At 65.2% G+C, this 18,273-nt stretch overlaps 1 protein-coding gene across 7 annotated transcripts in view; it reads right to left on the reverse strand.

Annotated features, from left to right (window-relative positions):
• Nucleotides 1-17,717, reverse strand: part of AHDC1 (AT-hook DNA binding motif containing 1) — a 51,779-nt gene extending 34,062 nt beyond the window's left edge. Inside the window, exons 1-2 of one of the 7 annotated variants that reach the window (XM_064398678.1) lie at nucleotides 17,500-17,717; nucleotides 16,882-17,002 (exon numbers count right to left, since the gene is read on the reverse strand). Coding sequence is in view for 1 of the 7 variants with exons in the window: in XM_064398677.1 (XP_064254747.1) it covers nucleotides 16,882-17,017 (136 nt within the window). In the remaining 6 variants the exon portion in view is untranslated. Of the gene's footprint in view, nucleotides 1-11,312; nucleotides 11,461-16,881; nucleotides 17,114-17,226; nucleotides 17,413-17,499 lie in introns of those variants that run through there. The other 6 variants (XM_064398681.1, XM_064398682.1, XM_064398679.1 and 3 more) reach the window with 6 other exon arrangements.
• Between the last annotated feature and the right edge of the window lie 556 nt (nucleotides 17,718-18,273).

The following is an 18,273-nucleotide window of genomic DNA, read 5'->3' on the forward strand; positions in this document are numbered from 1 at the left end:
CATAAAGCACCGCTGAGCTCCCAGCATCCACAGCCCCCTCCGAGCCCGCCCGGGGACGCAGGGCTGCGGGGAGGCTGGGATGGGACCCTGGAACGGGCCTTGGGAAGGGACCAGGACGGGACCAGCACCTCCTGGCAGCTCCTGCCTCGCAGCTGCCTGCACACGCCTGCTGCTGCCACACCGGGACGGAAGGATGGAGAAGGATGCAGGGATGCTGCACACATCCCAGCGGGAAGCACCGGCCCAGCCCTGGCTTGGCTTGGCACAGGGCTCTGCCACCTTTGCCCAGTGGCTGGGGGCACACGCTGTGCTCCCTGTGTGACCCCCTCAAGCACAAGGATGTCCCCGTCACTCTCCTGGCCAGAGCCCACTGCACCGAGGGAAACCTTGACCTCCGAACCCCGTCTGCTCCGGCTGTGCCCCCCACAGCTCTCCCCACGCATAATCCCGCGGCCAAGGCGGGATTACTGCGCAAACTGGCTGCAAACAAAGCTCCTTACCGGGCTCTGCGATGGGCTCCCGAGGGGCCCGGCGGGGCGCGGGCAGGGTGGCACACGGGGCCAGCGGCAGGCCAGCATCGCCGTGCCCGCCGGGCTCCGGCCGGGCCCGGGCACCGCTCGGCACACGGCTGGGCTGTGCCAAACCGCCCGGGGCTGCGGGGCCCATCCGGCGCCAGCCCTCCCACGGCCAAGGCGGCGTTTCCTCTCCCTGCGCCCAGCGTGCGCGCAGACCCCGGCGGGCGAGAAAAGGCTCCGGAAGGAAATGGAGAAAGCAAGACTAAGCTGGCAGGTGGAGAGCAGCAGGGGCCGCGGTCACCTCTGCCCCGCCGCGGGGTGCCAGGGGGCGTCTGGAGGTCCGCACCTCGCTGCCGCCACTGGGCCGCTCTACTCCATCAGCCGGGGAAACTGAGGCACGGCGGCCGCAGCTTGGAGCGGAGCCCCTCGCTCTCCCGGGGAGGGAGCGGCTCCCCCCCGCCGCGGCCGGGATGACACCAGCTCCCCATCCTCCTCCCGCTCCACCCTGTTCCTGCAGGAACCCAGGAGTCCGGGCTCCGGGCAGGCGGCCAGGGCCTCCCTGCTGCCCGCCCGGCCCGGCTCCCGCAGCCGTGCCCGGTTCACGCCGCACACACCTTCCCCCCGCGTGTCAGGGCGACCTTGGAGTGCTGCCGCGGCCGCTCCGTGCCAAAATCCGCGGCGATGCCCACGGCACAGCCGGGGCTGACGGATCGGCAGGAAGGGGGATTTTTTTTCCCCCGTTTGTTTATTCGCTGGGTGGGTTTTTTCCCTTGCTGGAGACAAAGGCAGGCTGTGTGCCCGGGCGCAGGGTCCGGGGGGTGCCGGGACCCCGTGGCGATGCCGGGCCAGCCGCGCCGGGGGCTCTGGGTGGCCGGTTTCCTCCGCACACAGATGGCTGTTTCGACTCAGTCGAGCGCTTGACCTAAATCTCCTCCTGATCCACAGGAGCTGCAGTCCCTCAGCAGCACAGCTCAAGGCGAGGAGGAGGAGGAGGAGGAGGAGGATGAAGGGGGGGACCGCGGCCAGCTGCGGACCGGCGGGAGGGTCGTGCCGGAGGGCCCCCACCCCGGGTTTGGCAGCAGGGCCGGCGGAGGCGGCAGTGGAGGGAAGGAGGGAGGGAAAGGGGGGGTGGAAAAATAAAAAAAAGAAAAACTCTCCCACGCTTCGAGCTCCAGCGCTGGCCGCCCGCGCCTGCGTGCTGCACCCACCGGGACGGGGCAACCGCCCCGGCGGGCCCGGCGCCCCGGCAGACCACTTCCTCGAGAGGGGCCCGCCGAGGAAGCTCCAACGGCTCGAAAGTTTCGCCTGTGACTCAACCGCTGGCTGGGGTGCCGGAGCCGACCCCGCAAAGGGGGGGCCCTGGGATCCCAGGGGTTCGGGGCATCGGGGTGGGGGATTTTTTTGGGTTCCCCAGACGAGGGTTGTCTGCGAGGCACGGCGCTCCACCCCCAGTGTCGGAGCAGCCCAAACCGGCTTCCCAGCGACAGCAGAAAGCTTTTAAAATCCCCTACGCGCGGCATGACTCACTCCAGAGCCAGTGCCCAAAACAAGCTCCGACACGGAGAGGAATGGCGAGAGCAGGGATGCTGGGGGCGGGCAGGAGGGGCTGGGGAGGGCCGGGGAGGGGGAAAGGGGGAGACAGAAGGAGGGAGAGAAAAGAGAAGAGGCAGAAATAACAGCATCTGAAACTCTGCCTGCTGGAGGCTAATTGGTTCCGGCACAGCCTGGTTTGTTTGGCAATGTTTCCTCTAATCCTTCAGGCTCCGCGTTCCCGGCCCCAGGGACGTGGGGACATCTCGACACCCGGCCAGCGCCACTGCGGCACTCCCAGCTTGGACCCCCTCCCGCTCGCGGATGCAGAAGGATGATGCAGCCACCGGCTCTGCCCACCCCGGGGTGCCCCAAGGCTCTGCACTCCCAGCGGGATCCTCCGAGGCTGCGCTCCCAGCCCCAGGGACACGGAGCCTTCTCAACACCCAGCCCATGCCTCTGTGCCACTGCTGCCTTGGATCCCTCTCCCATGGGATGCTGAGGGGTGATGCTGGGACCACCCTGGAGTCCTCCTGGGGCTGCACCCTGCCGTGGCGACGTCCTGGGAATGGGATCTGTGGTGACACCCTGGGGATGGGATCCCCTTCCGCAGCGCTGGGATGCTCAGAGGGCTGGGGCGGCAGAGGGGAGGGAGGGGAGGGAGGGGAAGGGAGGGGAGGGGAAGGGAGGAGAAGCGAGGGGGGGCCCCACGGCCCAGCATGGCCGAGCCAGAGCACTAGCCAAGAGTCGGCAGCTTTGTTCCAGGTGCCGGCTCCCTTTTTTTCATTAGGCTAATGGGATGCGGATGCATTATTCCATTCCACATGCTGCTAATGAACCACTCAGGCCAGTGCATTTGCATTAATGTGCAAAGCACTGGAGGAGGGTGGAGTGGCTGCATCTGGCCAAGGCTGACCTTCCCTGCACCGCCCAGCCTCCCCAAGCCGCGCTGCGCTCCCACCACTCTCCCACCACCCCACCGGACCCAGGAACTCCTGGGGATGGCTCCGAGCCACATTCCAGGACACCAGGACACTCAGCCACCTCATACTTGCTGCCCACGTTGTCCTCTTGCCTGTACCGTGCCTGGCCAACTCCACCACCCCTTCCTGTGTGGATCATGGATGAGGCCCCCCTGCCAGTGCCCCTCTCTGTGCCCTGTCCCCAGTGCACAAGTGGCCACAGCATTGCTCCTGCACTCTTCACTGCTCCCCAAAAGGCAATCACTCCCGCCTCCTGCACGGAAACCTGCTCAGCATGTCCCTCCTCCCTGGTTACACTACTGGGACCTCCCAGCACCACCCCAGAGCTGCCTTCCAGCAGCCCAGGGGCGCGGGGGGCCCTCTCCCAAGCCCCCCCACCCCAGAGCTGGCAGGCAGCGCCGGGCGCGGGCGTCACTGGAGCCCTTGGGTTGTTTGTTACGGCTCCCAACTGCCTCTGTCCCCGGAGAGGTTTCGAAGGCGAGTGACCCACGAACTGGAATGCGCAAAGCCTCCAGCAAACAGAGCCAGCTGCCTGCGCCCGCGCAGGGGGGGTGCTGAGGGGAGAGCAGCCGGCCCCGGCACGGCACGGCACGGCCCTGACACAGCTGCACAGCCCCGATGCCCTCCCAAAGCGGGCAACCACCTGGCTGAGGTGAGATAAGAGCAGCCCATTGGTCTTGTCAAGTCCCCAGTGTCACCAGCTATCGTCAAGGTCCCCAAGCCCCCATGTTCCACTTCCTCCCTTCCTCCCAGCCTGTCGCTTGGCAGCACAGGGCCTCCCAGAGCTCTGCTGGGATCATGCTTCACCCCTCGCCTCTCTGCAAGACACGAGTCCTTGGGTGGCCAAAGGACCTTTAGGACGTGGGACGGCACAGTGGCAGCGCCAGACCCTGGCCTTGGTCTTTGCCCCTTCCCCAGGTGCTGGAGGGCTCCTGCTGGAATCAGGGGGAGCACAGCTCTGCTTGCCCCGGGTGGGCACGGCAGGGGCCCGGCAGCTCCGTGCCCGTGCGAAGCCCCCGCGCTGGCGCGCGTGCACGCGGGTGTCTGGGTTTGTCACAGCCCGGTGAGCAAGTTAATCTCAGGCTCCCTGACACGTGGAATAAAATCGCGATCCCATAATGGAATTCATTCGTCTTCCTGTCCAGGCAAAGAACAAGCCCTCCACTGCCCGCTGGGGCTGGGGCTGGGCCAGGCCAAGGTGGCCAGTGCCCAGCTCCCAGTGGGGGTCCCTCTGCGCCCACCCTCCTCCCTGCCACGGGGCCAGACTGGCACCGGAGCGATGTTCTGTGAGCGCAGACCCAGAAAGGTGCCACACACTGGGTGCTGCAAAGTGTCCCCTTCCCAGGGGACATCAGCCACGTCTGCGGGGGCAGCTGGGGTCACCAAGGAGGGTTGAGCTCCCCCAGGGTGATCCGGGGTCCTGTCGTGCTGGAGGGCAGGCACAGCACTCATGAGGGGGGAAGGGGAAACTGAGGCAGGCGGCGGTTTTGGGAAAGGGCAATCCAGGTGGCATGAAGGGGACAGGGGAAGATGTCCCTCTGTCCTTGTGTCTTTCTGTCCCTGCTGCTCCTTCTCCACTGCAAGTGCCTTGGCCAGGGTACAGAGGACCCATCCCAGGGACTCTGCAGGGCTGGCACCAGCTGGGGCACCCATGGGGACCCCAGCACATCCCCAGGGACTGCCTCATCCACAGCCATGGTACAAATCATGGGGAAATCTCAGGAGTCTGGGCAGGGCAGGAGGCCACAGGGTTGCCATGCTGCTCTGTGCCTCGTTTCCCTCTGGCACCCACGCTGAGGCCACCCCCAGGCAGGAAGGTGGCCCCGCGGCCAGCAGAAGAGGAGGAGGAGGAGGAGGAGGAGGAGGAGGCAGAGGAGGAGGAGGAGAAGGAGGAGGAGAAGGAGGAGGGCTGCTCCTTCTTGGGCACACAAAGCCCCTTTCATAGGGGCTGAGTTTGGATTTCCTCTGCCAGCCCAGCACCTCGCTCCCTCCTGCCCTGCCAGCAGTGCTGTGGTCAGAGTGGGAAGCGGGCGGGTGGGACACCTGGGGGGACACAGGGACCCTTCAGGTGCCTTCATCCCTCACCCTGACCATCCCCATGATTTTTGCCTCCTGTCAGCTTTTAATTATACCCCTAATAAAAGTCGTTTTGCAGGGGAACGGGAGCTTTGTTGCTCAGGAGCTCATCTGCTCCTGCTGCTCCTTTCCTGCTTTAAACTGTAATCCTCAGCTGGGGACACTGCAATTAGCCACCACGGGGCTGGGCACGGTGTCACCGAGGATTAGAGCTCCCTTTGGTGGGGAGCTGGGGTCCCAGCCCTGCTGTGGGCTCATGGCTCTTTGCAGGGTGGGGTCTCCCCACTACAGCCCCCAAAAGAGGGGACGAGCTTAAGAGCCCCTCCGAGCCAGGCATGCCCCAGCTGAACTCCTCTGGGCACCTGCTGCCCTGAACCCTGCACAGCATCAGTGCCGCTGGGTTTTTGGGGTGCTCGGGACCCCCACAGCCCCTCTGCCAAACCCCTGCAGTGCCCCGTGCAGACAGACCCAAGCAGGTCACCCTTGCAGGGCTCAGGTGGCTTTGCAGAGTGTGACTCTGGGGACAGCAATGGGGCTGGGAAGACCAGCAGGAGCCTCAACCCGCACCTCTGAGTGTCTGTGAGCACTGGTGCCCATCGCCAAGGCCTGCGTCCCCGAGCGGGGGAAACTGAGGCACAGGGCAGCAGGCGCCCAGCACGCACACGCTGAAGCTGGAGACAGCCTCAGTGGCACTGGTGACTGCTGTGACACTGGGGCAGTTTCGGTGACGTGCATGGGGCAAAGGCCACATCCACAGCCTGGCAAGGGGGTCTCTGGACCCCTGGAAGGCTCTGGAAGGAGCCCGTGCGTGGCTCCGGGTGCCGCTTGCCAATCAGCCCCTTGCGGGGCCGCGAGGAGCCGCGCGCTCGTTAGCAGCCGCTCATTAGGAGCCCTCCGGGAGGATGAAGGTACCGGGGGCACCTGCACCTCCGTTTAATGAGCTGCAGCACCATTAAATGGCGGAGGGGACCTCGGGCGCGGTGCGGGGGCTGCCCTCACCCCGACCGCCACCCAAAGCAGGGTGGGGGTCCCTGTGCCGGCGTGGCCAAGGAGCAACGTGGGGAGTTGAGTCACAGGGAGACCCCGAGCTCCCCGCCAGCACCGGGGGCACCCTGGGGACTCAACCCCCTCCAAGCCAGCACCCACAGAGAGGGGGGCTGTGCCAGAGCGGGATGGCAGTGCCAGGGCACAACAGGACCTCTGGAACCTCAAGGTGGGACCTCCCCACTCTGGGTGCCCCTAAACTGAGAAGGGAACTGACATCCTGCACCCCAGAGCCTGACCCAGCACCCATAGGTGCCAGCCCGAGCATCAAACCAGAACCTGACCCAGCACCCAGAGGTGCCAGCCCGAGCATCAAACCAGAGCCTGACCCAGCACCCAGAGGTGCCAGTCTGAGCATCAAACCAGAGCCTGACCCAGCACCCAGAGGTGCCAGCCCGAGCATCAAACCAGAGCCTGACCCAGCACCCAGAGGAGCCAGCCCGAGCATCAAACCAGAGCCTGACCCAGCACCCAGCGGGACCCTGGGGCATCTCCCGGGGCCCCCCGCACGCTGTGTCCCCCGTCCCGCAGGACGCGCGGGTCCCCGCGCTCGCAGCCACCCGCGTGGGGCTCTCCCTCGTTAATGTTTACTCGGGTTCGTTAGCGCCAGCACATCGCCATGGCAACGCTGCAAGCTGCGCGTCGCCATCCGCGCCACTGTCGTGAGGCTTGGGGACGTCCCCACGCGTGGGGTCACCGCGGGCATCCAGCACTGCCACCCCCCGCGCCGGGCATGTGGGGCTGGGGGACAGGGTGGGGAGCGGGGACACACCGGGGGTCGCCAGCTCCCCGGCGGGGGACGCGGCTCGGTGTCACCCTGCCGGGGTGGTGGCACCCGCCCTCGCCCCCAGAGCGCCGCCGCCACGCCGGGGCTGCGGGCGTGTGCGGGCACTGCCAGCACGCCTGGGTGCTGCATTATTTATAAACCGGAGGAGCAGAGGGCTCGGCAGCAGCTGCAGAGCCCTTGCGGGCCACCCTGCCCGGCGTCACGCAGCCACCGAGCCCACGGGCATGGTGGCACCGCAGCCCCGGAGCCGGGAGGGACGGCAGGGACAAGGCTGCCTGTGGGGCTGGCAGAGCCCAGATGTCACCCTGGCGTCCCCTCGGACGTGGCGGGCGGCTGGGGCAGCACGTGGGGATGCCTGGTGTGTCCCTGTGTCCCCTGCGCTGGCACAGCATCCCAACCTGCCTCCTGCCACTTCAACCTGCTCTTAACCACCCCAGCCTGCCTCTTGCCACCACAGCCTTCCTCCTGCCACCCCAACCTGCCTCCTGCCACCCCAACCTGCCTCCTCCCACCTCAGCCTTCCTCCTGCCACCCCAACTTGCCTCCTGCCACCCAAGCCTTCCTACTGCCACCCCAGCCTTCCTACTGCCACCCCAGCCTCCTTCCTGTCACCCCAACCCGCCCGCTGTCCCCCCAGCCTGCTCGTGCCTCTCATGAGCTCCCTGCAGCTGGAGCAGGGTGGTGGCAGCACAGGGGTGTCCCCGTGCCAGCCCCCCGTGGCACACGGGCGAGCACTGGCAGGAGGATGTGGCCCCAGCATTCTCTCCCACCGTGGGCTCTCTTGGCTACGGCAAACAGGTTTTCCTTAAGCTTTGCAGAATCCACCCACCTCCTCCCCCCCACGAGTCCCACCTCCAGGCTGATGGGGAGAAGGAAGGAGGGGGGCGAAGGGCTGAATTGGGGCTTTTAATTTTTCATTATTAATTTCCCATCGACGCCGAGAGGCACCGGGGCTCTCTGAGCCGCCCCCAGCATCGCCCCCCGCGCTCTCCCGGAGCTCTGCACCGGCTGAAGCCGAGCCAGGCTGCCGATAGGATTAATTCTGCATGACTGCCCATCTCCGCGGGGGGATCTAAGACCCTCAGGCCTGCAGCAATCTTTAAAATTCCTCCAGCCCAACTTAATTCCCTCTTCCTGCAGAGCTGGCGCATCTGCTGCAGTCAGGCACGGAGAGAAGGAGACGGAGGGAGAGGGGGGGACGACGGGCACCCAGCACCGCCGGCGGCTCCGGCGCCAGGCGCTGGCCCTGCTGCGGTGGTCGTGGTCCTGTGGGGTCACCCTAAGCCATGCCAGTCACCCATCCCATCCCTGTGGGTGGTTTGTACTGGGGATGGGGGAAACTGAGTCAGAGTGGGGCAGCCCTGGGTGAAGGGTTCCCCCTGTTTCCCCCTAGACAGGGGATAGACAGAGCCCCCTGAACTGCTGTCACCTCCCTGTCCCTGCTGGGACTCCCCAGAGCAGCAGATTGATGTAAAAATGGGGTTTTTTTCATCACCTGTGAGCTCTGCCTCTCCAAGCAGGTCTCACTCAGTCCCCCCCAGCCCACTCTCACCTTCCGCTGTCCCAAAGGACAGACTCCCAGGGTCGAACATCCCCTGGGAGCATTCAGGGCTCAAGATTCCCTGGATCTGGGCATGGCTCGTTAGAAACAGAGCTACTGCTTGGGAAAAGCAGTGTGAGGGAAAAGCCTCCCCTCCTCAGCCAGAGGACGAGCACCCAGTGTCCCCCGGCGGCCTCCCACACTCATCCTCACCCCCGAGGGACGCCCTGCCCGTTCAGCCACCTCGGGACAGCGTCAGGACCAGGAGCCCGGCCAGGCTGGGGGCTCTCCCCCCACGCCCCCGCCATGCACCGCGGCAGCCTGGGGACGGTGGCGTGTCCCCGCGCGTTGAAGGCTCAGCCGCCGCCGCGCCGAGGCTGGCAGCCGGCGGGCACAGCTAACCTTCAGGGCGTGATGGGGACGGGCATGGCAGCACGGATGGAGGGACGGATGGAGGGACGGATGGATACGGCCACCGTGCTCCAAAGCCTGCTGCACCCAGCGTCCACCCAGCAGCCCGGCCGCCCTCCCGAGCTGCTGGCACAGCTGGACCCAGCAGAACCACCCCTTTTGCCTCCTTGCCTCCAAGTTGCCCAGCTCACCAGGCAGCTGAGGAGCGCAGCCCAGCCCAGCTGCTGGCGGAGCTGCGGATACATGCATTTAAATCACTTATATCTTTACTTTCTCCTGCGCTGGCTGTGAGATGGGCTTTTTTTTGCATGCGTAATTAGGGGGTGGAACAGATGGCGGAGGGTTCGTTTAAAGTAATGCATCCATTAAAATAACCTTCGCTGTCGGGGACTGCGCTCCGACAGGGGCCTGCTTCACCGGGGGTGGTGGGGAGGGTGGGGGGGCTTTGTTTGGTGAGGAGGGGGGTGTTGGACATTGGGAAGGGGCACAGAGCGCACATTCCCTGTGGGATGCATCATCCTGGACCATGGGATGAAGGATACACCAACCTGTGTTGTCACGAGAGAGCCGGGGCCAAACTACGATCAAACTGGGGGCAAACTGGAATTGAACTGGTACTCTTCAGGGCTCAGTTTCCATGGCAATGCGATGGCAGAGAGATGGTGGGGAAGCAAAACCCAGGTTGGGGAGGATGCCAACAGTTCCTGAGGCAGGCTGAGTGCTTGTGGGTAGCCTGGGGTACCCTGTCCAGAGCTGCCCCCCACGGGGACTGTGCCCACCTCTGTCCCCCACCCACCACAGAACCCAAAACACGCCTGAGGAGGGCATTGCCACGCAGCACCAGCCTTCTCTCCTGTTTCAAACCCCAGGTTCCTGGGAGAGGCAGGAGGGCTTTGTTCAGGCACCGGAGGAGCGGAGGCCAGAGAAAGCAGGAGTGCCCTGCCAGCTCTTGTGTTTCACTCCCAAGGAATGCCGGGGAGGGGAGGGGAGCGCTGCTCCCCGCCTTCCCGCCCCGCTGGGCGCCCAGCCCGGCTGCAGGGTGCTGAGGCTGGGAGGAAGAGGAGGGATGAAGGATGGGGAGGCGGGCGTCGCGCGGAACCACCACGTGCAGCCGGGGCTGGCAGCGGGTGGGCTGGGGAGGGGGGCACACGCGGTGACACACACCCGGGGTGACACAGTGATGCCAAGCACTGCCTCGGCTGGAGCGGATAATTCTGAGCAAGAGCTGCTGAGCAAACATCACACCCCTCTCTGGAAGGAAAGGAGGAGCACCCAATAAAGGAAAGGAGGGGTACCCGCTGGATTTGGGGAGTGCAGAGAGGCCAGGGAAGAGGATGGGGAAGGAGGAGAGCAGCAGTGGTGCCAGAGCCACCCAAGCGTGTTCAAATATTTAGTGTGCACTTGCAAAGGTGCTTCTGCTGCCTTTAGGGCATCGCTGCGTTGGAAGCATCAGAGAGGTGGGAACTGGGGGATGGGGAGCAAATGCCAGGGATGTGCTGCAGGGGGGTCTTTCTTTTCCAGCTGTGCTGGGAGGGCCAAGGCACGGCAGCCCAGGAAAGGCTGGGGTAAGCTCAACTTTGCCCTGAGCCTGGCCCCTGCCTCGTTACCCCATCCCTGGCCACAGCTCCCAGAGCCCATGGGACTGCACATCCCTCCATTCCCCTCCTCCTCTTCCTCCAGCCTCGCTGGTTCCCCACATTCCTGCTCACTGGCACCCTTGGGTGTCCCCAAGCACTGTCATGGCCCGGGGGACAGCTGGTGGCTCTGGCAACGTGGCAGTGACATCTACAGCAGCAGTGAAATGCTGAGGGCGGCGATGTCAGGTGCTGGGGCAAGGGACCAAGGGGACATGTGGGATAGCAGGGCGTGATGGGGACCACTGGAGAGGTGCCAGCAGCCAAGAGGGGATCATGGCAGGACATGAATCATGGGGTGACAGAGGTCCCCAGGCCAGCGAGGTCCCCAGGCTCTCCGTTTTGATCTCCCCCACCCCACACATGCACCAAGGAGCAGCTGCTGTGCTGGCAGAATGAGGGACGCTGGGTTTTGCCCCATTCCCACATCGTCCTGCAGCCAACAAACCCGTGCTCCACCACCCCCACTCCCGCTTGCTGATCTGAAATTCCCCCTCCTCAGCCCTGTCCTCTCACCTGCCATCAGCTCCCCACCAAACGCCAGAGCCTCCCTTTGCCTCTCCGGGTGTTTCCTGAGCTCCCTTTGGTGCACCCCAGCACACTGAGCTCTTCTCACTCCCCAGCCAGCAATCCGCCGGGAAAAACCGGTCCCAAAAAACCTTCCCCACATCCGCGCCAGCTCTGCGGGTCTGGGGGGGCCGCGGCTGGCCCCCTGCTCGCCAAGAACAATAGCGCCTTGTTCCAGCCCGGCTCCGTCCTCTCCTCCCTGGGCAAAGCCCTGGCCACTCTCACCTCTACGTTCCTCTCGCTGTTTCCCAGCTCCCTCCTGCCAAATCCCCGCTCCCGAGTGCTTCTCCTCCCCGCGGGTCCATATTAAGCTACATTCTCCTTTCAGCTGGGTGGAAAACAGCAGTAATAACCATGTGGAGAGAGCCGTGCCCCCCACCTCCACTTCCCTCCCACTTTGGGGTTCAAATTTCATTTCAGCAAAAAAGCTTCCCCCGCCTCCAATTTCTTCCCCCAAACCGAGTCGCTGTCGTCGCGTCTGATCTCGGCAGGGGCCGTATGGATGCTCAGCTCCTCCTGGTTCAGGATCTGCTGCCAATCTGGACCTCGCAAACTGGTTCTCACACAGCTCCCGCGTAGCACCTCCCTCCCAGCAGTTATTGTCCCTCCTCAGCCACCCCAACCCAGCTCACTCTCCTGCCACCCTGCTCTCTTGTCACCCTCCCATCCTGTTTCGCTGCCACCCTGCTCCTCTGTCACCCTGCTCCACTGCCATCCTAGTTCCCTGCCACCCTGCTCTGTGCCACCTCTCTCCCATGGCACCCAGTTCTCCTGCTCCCCGTCCATCCCATTCCCTGCCCCTCTGATCCACTGTCACCCTGCTGTCCTGTTCCCCTGTGACCCTCCACACCCTGTCCCCCTGATTTGTTGTCACCACGCTCCATGCCACCCTGCCCTTCTGTCACCCCACTCCCAACGCCACCCCCGCTCCCTGTGCCACTCCTGGTGCTCCACAGGGTGCTCGTGCCCCTGCTTCTGCTGGGCACATCCAAACCAAACCAAACCAAACCGAACCAAACCAAACCAAACCAAACCAAACCAAACCAAACCAAACCAAACCGAACCAAACCAAACCAAACCAAACCAAACCAAACCAAACCAAACCAAACCAAACCAAACCTCCGACCTCACCAGGCAAGATTTATTCCTGGCGTTTTCCCGGGGGGCCAGCGGGGCTGGCAGCTGGCAGGGAGCAGAGCGTCCCTGCTGCCTCCAGCCCAGCAGCCTCCCTCTTTCCTGCAGCTGAGGAGCTCATCTCCCTCGCCCAAGGCGCTCCATCCTCCTCCAGATATTTTAGGCCCAGGTTTTGCAAGGAATGTTCAGGCGCTGAGCCCAAGCCGATGCGCTGAAGTCAGCAGGAGGCGAAGAGGGAAGAGGAAAGAGGGAAGAGAGAAGAAGGGAGAGTGCGTGGGGCTTGAGGCCCTGGAGGCGGCAGCAGCAGCTGAGGGATGGGATGGGATAGGATGGGATAGGATGGGATGGCATGGCATGGCATGGCATGGCATGGCATGGGATGGCATGGTGCTCCCTCTGCCTGGAGCTGGTTCAGTGGTGGGAAGGGCAGAGGATTGGAGCTGGAGGATGCCAGAAGTGCTCCCCTCTCCCCCTGAGAGGATCAGTACCACATTCTGCCTCTCCTCTGTCTCCCTGCACTGTGCCAGGCCAGGCTGCACCAACGCTCTCCCTCCAGCAGGTCATGGGGTTTGGAATGGGAAGGGGGATGCCCAGCACTGCCAGTGCCCTTCACTGGGGAGGGGAAGGAGGTATTTTTGCCAGGGTGGTGTGTCCTCTGCAAGCACCTGCCCAGACCCACCTTAGCACCCAGTCAGCCTCATCCCTGTACATCAGTCTTTGCCTGCACACCAAACCCTCCCAGTGCACATCAATACCTGCCTCTGTACCAAACCCTGCCTGCAAACTAAACTCTGCCCATGCACACCAATCCCTGCCTTGTACACCGAATTACCTGCACAGCAAACCCTGCCAGCACACCGAGCTCTACCTGCACACCAAACCCTTCCTGCACACACCAAACCCTGTCCACACACCAAACCCTGCACACACCAAACCCTGCTGCACACACCCCACTTGCACCCCAAACCCTTCCTGCATGTACCAAACCCTGTCCACACACCCTGCCTGCACACCAAACCCTTCCTGCACACACCAAACCCTTCCTGCACACCCCAAACCCTTCCTGCACACCCCAAACCCTGCTGCACACCCCAAACCCTGCTGCACAGCCAGCACTCCGACGCTGCCCATGCACGTGCTGACACCTCCCACCCTCCCTCCCCTTCCTGCTGCACCCCCTGACCCCCGGCATCGCCCCAAACACGCTTCCCCTGCCCAGCAGGGCAGAGCATCACCCCCTGAGCCCGGCTGGGGGCCGGGGGCTCCCGCACACACCCGCCCCTGTCGCGGCCTCGCTGGCACGGCGCGGCCGGCGTGCTCCGACAGGTGAGCCCCGGGGCAGCGTTCCTGCCCGGGCCGGCAACTGTCCCCACCGGGCAGCCGCTTCGCCGGCGTGTTCCTTCCCAGCACGTCCCTCCCTCCTTCCTGCACATGCAGCCTCTCTCGGCCGGCGAAAGGGGGGAGCCGGCAGATTTTAATGAGCTCCCCGGAGGCATCGCTGCGCACCCCCCGTCCTCCCGCCTCTTCCCGCGCCCGGGAACCGATGCTCTGAAACACAACCCTCGGTGGCAAGCCTGGAAAAAAACCACAGGGCACATTTCCCCCCGCCTTTTCCCTTCCCTCCTCGCCTCCCCCAGCTTTTTTTTGCTCTCCTGCCGATGCCAAAGACCCAGCCGGGCTCTTGTGCTTTCACTCGCAGCTGCAGCTGCCGATTTTCGCTGTAAGCCCTTGTGCCTAGAAGGCCCAGAGCGAGGGATTCTGGGACGCGGTGATTGAAGACAGCACCAGCACGGAGACCATTGCTCAGACTTTCCCTGTCTGTCGCCCCAACGCTCAACCCACAGAGAGGGAGGGAAAAAAAAAAAAAGAAAAAGAAAAAAGGAGGAAAAAAAAAAGAAAGATGGAGAAGGGAAAAAAAAGCCCCACCGGACTGGCGCTCGCCCCTTCCCACCCACGCCGGGAGGGCTCTGCTGTGCCAGCACTGAGCACCGGGCAGCAGCATGGCACGGGGTGGGCCCCCAGCCCTGTGGCACCCTGGTGAACTCCGAATCCAGCACCAAATCCCACCAGAAGTGCGCTGGATCCCTCCCACTGCTCAGCCCACTGTACATCACCCTAAAAACTCCCAGTGGGGAGCTAAGCACAACCCGGTTATTTCCCTTTTGTGTTATTTTTAAGGAAAATAATAACAAGGCAGGTTTCGAGCCGCTGTCTGCAGCACAAGGTGAATGTTGGGGTGTGGGTGCGAGGGGTGGTGACAAATGAGCACGATGCCAGGTCCTCGTGGGAAGCTGAACGCTCCCCACAGCACTGGGGCTGCCAGGATGTGCCCCAGAGCCAAGCAAACCCCCTGGGAACACGTCACCGTGTCCCCACTGCACCAGCACCCCCTGAGGAACAAGGTCCCCAGCAGCCTGGGTGCCCAGGCATGCCTGGGAAGGTCCCACGGCATCAAATCCCTGCCCTCCAGCAGCACGGGGCCAAGGCATGGCTCAGCGTGTGCCCCGAGGCAGAGCGGGAACAGCTCCAGCCGGGATGGACGGACGGACGGACGGACAGACAGACACGCGGTGGGGAGAGAGGGAAGCGGGCTGTGACCCCCGGCACCCCCGTGCCGGCCAGAGGAGGGGCTGTGCCGAGCATCTCCCGGCCAGCTGAGCCCTCGCATCCCAAAATCCTGCCCCGGCATCCCCGGCTCCCCGAGGAGCGCACGGCGCATCCCAGCCCCGAAGTTCGGCGGGCGGTGGGGCGGGGAGGGGACGGCGGGGGGGGAGGACACACATCTGCGGCGCACTCAGGGGCCATCCCGCATCCGGGCAGCCCGGCCACAGCCCAGCATCCCGCCGGCCGGCCCCAGGGGGGGAACGCTGCCATATCGCCAGGCAAAAATCCCCCCCACATCCCTCCCGCTCCTGTTACCGAGCCCGGAAGAAGGAAACAGCCCTCCCCACCGCTGCCCTGTTTACCAAGAGCTGGTTCCAAGCACTCGGGAGAATAGCAGGAGCATTTCAAGGCCCTGTTTCCACTCGGCTGACACACACTATTTATAGAAGCCCACAATTCTCCCAGAGCTTTCCTCGGGATCTCAGCAGAAATAGCCTGCCCCGGGTCCCTGCTGCCTCCTCTAAGGAGGCCAGGGCAGCGCCAGCCCCCCCAGGCTTCCCGTAACCTTCCACGGGCTTCCATGGCCTCTCCTCGCCGGCCGCCCCGCTCCGGGGATGTCCTTGGCTACCCGCGGTGCCAGCCCCTCTCCCCCAGCCCAAATCCGCCTCCTGCCCGGTGCCCGGTGCCCGGGAGGGAACCGGGCTGGGCCCGCGGGCTGCAGGGGCACACGCCACCAGCCGGGCCAAAGCCACCTCCCGCCCGCCTGCATCGGAGCGCGGCAGAGCCCCGGGGGACTCGCACCGGGGATGGAGTTGGCCTATTCAGGTTACAGAGACATGGCAGAGCGGAATTTGGCGCCGCGCCATCCCTTCTCCAGCCCCCCCCTCCGCCCTCCTCTTCCACCCCCCGCTCCCCACCACCACCACCACCCTCCCCTGCAAATTCCACAGCCCAGCAGGAGAAGCCAGTGTAAGGGGACACCTGGGGGGGCGAGGAAAGGGGGAGAGGCTGGGGAGGGGGGCCTCGATCCAGACCACGCGCCCCCGACTCGGAGCAGGGTGGGAAGGAGAGCGGGGCAGGATCCGTGCCCGGCGCCCCGGGGGTTCGCCTCTGCTCTCTGGCACGCCAGGAGAAATCTGGAGTGACTCCACGGCGCGCCGTGGCACACAATGAGCTCACCCCGCTGCTTTTGGGGGGCTCTGCCGGCAGCCCCGGGCTGGGGGCACCAGGCCCCCCGGCCCCCAGCACACCAACGAGCGGGGACTCAGGTGTCTCCACCTGCGTCGGCCTCGGGGACATCAAACACAGAGGGGCTGGCGTCAGCGTGACCCCGTGGGGTGACTCCAGCCCCCGCCGGAGCCACCGCGGTCCCCCGTGGTCCCTGTCGCCAGCACCGAGGGGCCGCGCGGGGGGGGTGGGAGGGGGGGGTAAATCAGCTGATCGATAAAAACAAATCAGAGGGGGGATGACAGGCACGGGAGTAACAACCGCTCGCCGAGCCCCGCGCCGCGGACCACGCAACTTCACCGCCGGGGCTGGGGGAGCCTCCCGCACGCCCCTGGCCCCGCAGCCTCCCGGGGGCTGCGCGCCGCTCCCCCGAGCCGGCCCGCCGGGGGAAGGGGGGGCAGGCTGTGCCCCGGGGGTCCCCGTGCTCTCCGGGGAGCCCCCCTAGCCCCCCGCGCCGCTGACAGGCTCTGCCTTCTAGCGGCCGGAGCCGGCTCTGACAGCTGTCACTCACCGCTCGCACCGGGGGGGCACAGCCGGGGGTGTCCGGGGGGAGCGGCCGAACCGGCGGCGGCGGCAGCCCCCGCGCCCTGGGGGGCTCGCCCCGGGCCCCCCGCGCCCGCACGCCCCTCCCCACCACAAGTGCCATTAAACTCCGGCAATTTGGCACCAACTCGCCGCGCAACTTCGGCGGAGGGGACGGCGCGGGGGGGGGGACACACATGCACGCGACACGCCGCCTCCTGCCCCCCCCGCTCTGCCCAAAGGGGGTGTCCCGCGTGTCCTTCCCCCCTCCCGGCCCCACACAAAGGCGGGGGACCCCGGTACTCACCCGCCGGCTCCTGCGCTCCGCGCCCCTCGGAGCCCGCCCGCTTGGGGAGGCTCCTGCCGCCCGCCGGGGCTGCGTCCTGACCGGCCGCGGGGGTCCCGGAGCCCTCGGCACCGCTCGCCACCTTCAACGAGAGCATTTCCAGCGCCTCCTGCTCACATTCTCCCCAGGCAACTCCGCTCCTGCCAGCCCGCCCCCTCCTCCGTCCCCTGCCTGCTCTTTCCTCCTTCCCTCTCCCCCCCTCCACCCCTCTATTTTATTTTTTCCGGGATTTTCTCTCCCCTCTACCGCTTAGCTTATTTTTTTCCCCTTTTTTTCCTTTTTTTTTCGCTCCCCCTTTTTTTTCACCTTTTTTTCCCCCTTTTTTTCCTCCTCTTTTTTTCTCCCCCCCCCCTTCGCCTCTCACACACACACAAAAGGCAGCGGAGCGGGAGGCGGAGGGGAACCGACCTCCCCTCTGCGCCTCCGCCGCCCGCCGCCTGCGGAAAGCAAAGAAAGACACAGCGCAGCAGAGCCCTGGCTTGCCGCTGCCTCCCCCCTTCCTCCTCCTCCTCCTCCTCCTCCTCCTCCCTCCTCCTCCTCCTCCTCCTCCTCCACCACCACCTCCTCCCTCTCTCTTGCCTTCTGCCGCTCCCGGCTTTGTGGGGGCTGGGATAAAAGGGGGGGAGCAGAGCCGGCGGCCAGGCGCGCCCAGCCCCTCGCTCCTCGCTCCGTGCGCGGCGGGCACCGCGGCTCCGCTCCGCTCCGCTGTCAGCGGCACGGCCAGCATCCGGCACCCCGGGGAGCCGTGCAGCACCGCCGGGGCATGCCGGGCCTTGTAGTCCTTCCTTTCCCCCCCCCTCTTTTTTTTCCCCTCCTTCCTTCCCCCCCCGCTTTCTCCTCCCAGTCGCTGCGAAGCGCGCAGGGAGGGGCGACAGCGGGAGCGCGGCCGCCGAGCGCCGCTCCGGGAGCGGGGGACACTCGCGGAGAGGGGACACTCCGGGGGGGACACCCCTGGGGAGGGTCCCCCCGGGCTGGCCCCGCTCCCCGAGGTGCCGGCGGGATGCGCGGGGCATTGCTGCCCTCTCCCGGGTGGCACCCGCACTGCGCGCCCCCTCCCCGGCGGGGCAGGGTTTGGGCACGCAGCCCCTCTCTGCAGACCCCCTCCCCACCGGCTGGAGGGCACAGGTTCATCGCTGTGTCCAGGTCAGCACCCCCCTGGAGCCCAGGGTGCCCATGGAGCCAACCACATCCTTTTTTCCTTCCCCCCCGCCCCCCAACTTTTAACTAATTTTTTTTCTTCTTCTTCTTTTTTTTTTTTTTTTTTTTTAATTTTTTTTTTCTTTTTCTTTTTTTTTATCTGAGTCCTGCCAATATCCCTGCTGTTTGCTAGCACCCTGCTCCTCCAATTTTTCG

The sequence above is a fragment of the Passer domesticus genome, chromosome 24 (assembly GCF_036417665.1).
Source record: "Passer domesticus isolate bPasDom1 chromosome 24, bPasDom1.hap1, whole genome shotgun sequence".
NCBI lineage: Eukaryota > Metazoa > Chordata > Aves > Passeriformes > Passeridae > Passer > Passer domesticus.